At 50.0% G+C, this 5716-nt stretch overlaps 1 protein-coding gene across 8 annotated transcripts in view; it reads right to left on the bottom strand.

Annotated features, from left to right (window-relative positions):
- Positions 1 to 1001: 1001 nt before the first annotated feature.
- PLCH2 (phospholipase C eta 2) overlaps positions 1002 to 5716 on the bottom strand; it is a 71532-nt gene continuing 66817 nt past the window's right edge. For 6 of the 8 annotated variants that reach the window (XM_032708873.1, XM_032708874.1, XM_032708872.1 and 3 more), the window contains one exon: positions 1002 to 4026. In XM_032708873.1, coding sequence (XP_032564764.1) covers positions 2291 to 4026 — 1736 coding nt within the window. In that variant the 3' untranslated portion in view covers positions 1002 to 2290. Of the gene's footprint in view, positions 4030 to 5716 lie in introns of all 8 variants that reach the window. The other 2 variants (XM_032708879.1, XM_032708878.1) reach the window with 1 other exon arrangement.

Genomic DNA, 5716 nt, shown 5'->3' with positions numbered 1-5716 from the left:
TAAAAAAGCATTAAAAATAAAAATAATAAAAAAAAAAAGAGCAACTCCCTGCAGCTTTTCAGCCCAAAGCTGAAGTTTTACATGAGTGACTTTTTGTCTGGAGAATGTTAATGAGGTTTGCTTTGTGTTCAGACACAGTGTGAGGCTCGTCTGGGCAGATCACACATTCTGCTGCACATGTACCTCCTTTCCTTCAGGGACTGCTGTGATACTGTGGGGTCACCTCAGGGCACCTTTCCAAAACCTGTGCTGCACAAACTTCAAGGGCCTCTCATCTAAATCCTGCAGACAAGCAGTGAAGATCTGAGCCAGGGTGGAAAACTGAGGGAACATCTTTAAGCAAAACATACTGAAGACCATCTGAAAAGGTTTAGTCAGAGAATTAAACCCCTCCAGCCCTCTTCCACACCAGTGATACCACAAAGTTACCTTATTTTGTGATATCTCAGGGTTTAAATGCTGGAAGTGTCAAATGATACTAAAATTAGAGCCAAGAACTCCTCTCAGCCCCCAGGGAAGTGACAGCCCTCCCAGGGGGAGTGTGAGCTGAGGAACAGCCAGCACTGTGCACTTTGCTGCGACAGGAACAGAAGTGAGCTCTGAGTGAGACAAGTGAAGAGCAAAACTTGGCTGCAGCATTTCCAGCCAGACTTCAAAGCTCCTCAGTGATGCAACGGGGCCACCAGTGCCACTGGCACAGCTGTCAGAGAATCCTTTGGCTCCTTGGATTCTCTCTGTTTGGCTGCTAATTACAGAGCTCCCCTGGAATCTCCCTCCTCCCAGCCAGGCTCACACAACAGGAGGTCAGTCCCTGCCAAGACTTGCACATGTTCTGCTGGACCTGAGAAAACCTGAGCTGGGTCTGAACTGGCTACCGCTCTGAAAAAGAGGGAAACGAAATGTCAACCACAGAGGAAGTTTTCAAACAAAGCAGGTGAAATTAACCGTGTTTGTGTATCACAAACCGCAGTGTTTGGTTACAGCTAAGGAGTCAACAGCTGGAAGGTTAAATATGTTTATTTTAGTAGTGTAAGGGTGGGTTTACAAACAAATCTTTAGATTTTGCAATATACGCAAAAGAATCATTACAAAGGTAAAATATCCTCTCAATAATAGGGACTCTATGCAGCCTGAAATAAAATTAAACCTCTGTTTCTCTTTAAATGCATCTCAGTAAACACTGCTCTCCATTACTGATAAAATGTACATCTGTAATAAATGACATCGTAATTGGGGGGGGGGACACGACAACATTAAAAATAAGAAGTAAAAAAAAGTGGGGAGGGAAAATTATTACTCTGTTTAGGCTGTTATTTAATTCTAAATATGTCCATCTAAAAAAATTAAATATCTCTCTTTTTTAAACATATCATTGAAAATTTTGCATGGCAGTGCAATACAGAAATAGTAAAATTTATCCCAAAAGTGCTATGTACAGCAGCATTGGTAAAATACCATCAGAAGGGACAGTGCTGTTCCAAGAGGAGACCAGCATGCTCCTCAGCCATGCCTGAAGTCCAGGCAGAAGGTATTTCCTGTCTAGTTTTCCCCATTCCCTTCTCTCTCCTGTCTCATTCCCTCAGATGATGCCTTGGGACAAAGACCAGCCACAGTTCAGGTTCAGGGTGTGCATGTGCCCACACATGTGCAGACATACAGATCTATATATATATATATATATATATTTATATATATAAACAAGCTGGGTTTAAAAAAGCATTGCTTTGGAACAAGAGAGCTCTTCTTCAAAGAGAAAATATGGATTTTCACTGAAATAAGCAGGTCCATGGTGGAAGACGGACTTTATCTACTACATTATTAATTCCACTGCAATTCTGACTATTTTCCAGAGAAGACACCCTCAGAGGCCTCAGACTCTTCCAGAAAATAGAACAGGGAACATGATTTGAAGTCCAGCCTCCTTTCATGGATCCACAGTTTGTAAGACCAAAATTTACCTTAGCTGTCGTTAGCATCACATCGAGCTATTAAACATCAAGGTTACCCATTGTAAGAAGAATTACTGAAATTAGTAAAGACCAGGAGATTTGCACAGAGCAAACTGCAGATGCAAGAAGTGGTCACACGCAAAGGAGGCCAAACTGGAGGCTGGCAAAGGTGTAATTAAAAAAAGAATACTCATCTATTCTTTTGGAGTCCTGATATTAAGCACCCTTGGAGGCGAGGGAAGGCCAGGAAGCACTGGGCCATGGGAGGCTGCTCTGTGCCCCTCGGGGCTGTGTTCTGCTGTGACAGGAGTGTAAACATTGCCTTGCTGGGTGCCCCCGGGTCACAGTTTGAGCATGAAGAACACCTCGGTGTCCGCGCTGCAGTCGGGCTGGGCCTTGGGCTGGGCCGGGAGCACGGGGGGAGCAGCCACGTCCATGCACACAGCCCTGGCCACGCTGCAGGCCCCCTCGGGGTTGCCCCTCTCCTCGATGGGGCTCCCCCCGAGCTGCCCCAGCCCCTGCAGCCGCTGCCTCTCCTGGGCCTGCCGGGCCCTGTTGGCGATGTAGCGCACGCGGCTCTGGCTGCGCGAGGACGAGCGGCGCAGCAGCCCCACGCTCTCCCCCTCCTCCTCCGACTCGCTGGGCTCCACGCTGATGGGGGACGTGATGTCGTTCTCCTGCTGGAAGGCTGTCAGCTTCCTCAGCTGCTCCGTCAGCTCGTCCCGGGATCTGGCGGGGGCCCTCAGGCCCGAGGAGCGGCGCTGCTCCCGCATGGAGCGCGTGACGAAGCTCCTGCTGATGCTGCGGTACTTGCTCTCAAAAGTGCACACTATGTCATCCGAGGTGAGGTCTCCCAGGCTCTTGGATTTTGCCTGGTTGTTCCCAACCGTATCACGTGCTTTGGATCTGTTAGAAGACTGTCTGAGGCTCTCCATGTACAGCCTGCTCCAGGTGTGCCTTCTGGGGATGGACGAGAAGGCGTCCTGAGGGCTCCTGGCCAGAGGCCGAGGGCACAGTTCATCTGCCGGCAGCTGCCCGGACCTCAGGTTGGGGTTGGACTTGCTCTTGCTCACCATGGGCATCTCGTGGCTGCAGGAGGTGGCCGAGCGTGGGCGCAGCCCCCTCCTGAGGGCCAAGGGCTCCAGGGGGTCCTGGCGGAGGCCGAGGTCGGGGAGGCTCTTGCGGGCCAGGTTGGGGAGGGACAGGTCGATGACGGTGTCGTTGGAGGACATGCTGGAGGACGAGGACAGGCTGTCCCGGTGGCTGCTGCCGTCCAGCTTGCTCCAGATGCGGTCGTTGAGGGTGGCATCGCAGTACACCTCTGCTGCTGGGGACGGGCTGCCCGCAGGCTGGGCCGGCCCTGAGGGCTCTGACGCCTTCGGGCCGGCGCTCCTGGCCCTCCTGGCTGTCATGGAAGAGCTCAGCTGAGGAACAGGGACAGGCAGAGCCTGTGCAGCCCGGCCCCTCTGGGGAGTGTCTGCCTGTGTGCTGTTCGTGCCATTGCTCTGCTGTGGTAGAACAGCCGCTGCCCCCAGTTGTTGCCCTGTGGACTCAGAGGTGCTTTTCCTGTCCGTTAATACCTGCCCTGGTTGGTGGTTTTCCCCCTGGTAGTTTCCAGCAGGTTGGCCAGCACTGTGATCTGCTGCCACTGCCAGCCTGGCTTCCTGGGGACGTGCTGCCAACCCACACTGACCTTCAGCTTTACTGCACACCCGTGTCCAGCCACTTTCTTCTGAGACACGTCCTGCCATGCTAGTCCTCTCATCTTCCTGGGCTACTAAACTTGTGTCAGCTGCTCTTGGGACAACCTGCACTTGGTCTTCTGCAGCCAGGTTTGTCCTTTGTTCTCTGGTGAGTGGAGATTCCTGAGGCTGGTTGGATGTGCTGCTTCCTTCTGATCGAGCCTCGGTGGAATGGTCAGACACAGACCCTTCTTCAGAGTCACTGTAAGGAGTAACGGGCAGAGGGAAGACAAGGCTGCAGTGATGGGTTTCATTGGCAAGAACTGGCTCCTCTGTGATGGTTTCTAGGCTGCACAAAGAAGTGACTGACCTCTGCATGGAGAAACGGCAGACGTCTGCTTGGGAAGCATGGAAAGAGAGGAAAAAGAAAGAAACAGAGATACAGGGGTTAATTACCTCTCACAAATCACAGTTCATGCTCAGGTTTATTTTTTCTGCGCTGTCATTTTGTTTTCAAGGTAGTAATTGTGTATATTAATCATGATTCTCAAAATAACTTATGAATTCAAACGCCAGGCTAAAGGCAGCAAAAATCTTTGATCATTCGGTTTTAGCTGCCCAAAGCCCTGTTGTTTCAGGAATCTCAGTCCATGCACAGCAGCACCATATGACTGTTCTGGTTTTCTTATCAAACAACAACAGTACCCAGCAACTTGTGTCCTCTGTGTCCCCTTTTGTAAACTAAGTTTCCTTCCTCCACTATCCAGCACCACTTGAACGGCTCTTTCCCTTCCTTCCAGTTCTCACAGAGGTCAGTGTATCAGATCCCAACCAGCCCATGGACAACAATCAGAACACCAGTGCCCAACCACCAGACACGATCCCAATGACCAATTACTCAGGAAGAGAAGCAGCACAGGACTCGTGGAGCAGATTACAAATGACCCGGATGACACAGTGGAATGTTGGCAATGGGACTTTTAAAAACAAACCAAAAACTTTAAACAGACTTTGTTCTCCTAAAAAAAAACTTGGCAACTCCTTTTTCAAAAGCTCTACAGACAGAGGGTTCACGAACAGCAGGCTGACAGTACAGCCCTGAGGAATCACTGCAGCCACCAATTCCCTGGAGGAAATGCTCCATCCCCCTGCAATATTTATGGGCTGTACCCTAAGGGCCAAAGCAACCATGCCAAACACACCACTTCCCACACCTCCAAACCACGGGGCAGCCATGCATTCCAGAGCTCACAAAGCACCACGGAGCCAGACAACACCTCAGGAACACAGGAGCAGGGAGTTACAGGGCAGGGAACAAACACAAACCAGGAAAACAGGCAACAAGGGGCTCGAACCAGGGACACTCAGCAGACAGTTACCTTTGACTTGCTTGTCCTTTCAGTTCTTAACTAGAGAGAGAGAGTGTGCATGTCGAATAATAGGACAGAACAGAGGAAAAATCCAGTTAATGTAGGGAAGGCAGGTGCAGATAACAGGATAAATTAGTGCTGAGGGAGGGAAAGGAGACACACAGGAATATTCACACATGTCTGTAGGATCCTAAGAATTTCTGACCAACCAGAGCACTCAATGGAATCCATAAATGGACAGTATTAAGTCCATCATTTTGTCTTAGAAGAAGACAAACAATTTTTGTTAGTGTTGAAGAAATGCACTTCACTGGACTGGGGAATGGAGTCATGGAATCACAGAATGGTTTGGCTTGGAAGGGACCTCAGAAACCATCTAGTTTCAGCCCCCCTGACACAGGCAAGGACACCTTCCACCAGAGCAGGTTGCTCAGACGAACCTGATCTCCTCTTCTACAAAGCCCTCTCCAATTGCTTTGGAAAAACAATCACCTGCACTACCAAAAAAATGCCCAGGAAATCCCTGCCTCTCCTTCAGCACCAGGATTTCCAGCCCGGCACAGCGACCAGAAGCTCAGTGACAGGAAAAGACTGTCCCCTGTATGGCATCAGGTGGGAGTGTCAGAAGGGAAGAAGGAACACGTGCCCATAAGCAAAATTCAACATTCCCAGATTCCCAGTATCTGGAGGAGTGTGAGGAAAAGCCCAGAGCTGA

This window comes from Chiroxiphia lanceolata, chromosome 22 (assembly GCF_009829145.1).
Source record: "Chiroxiphia lanceolata isolate bChiLan1 chromosome 22, bChiLan1.pri, whole genome shotgun sequence".
NCBI lineage: Eukaryota > Metazoa > Chordata > Aves > Passeriformes > Pipridae > Chiroxiphia > Chiroxiphia lanceolata.
Note: the sequence above shows the minus strand (reverse complement) of the source record. Positions and strands in the feature narration are given on the sequence as shown.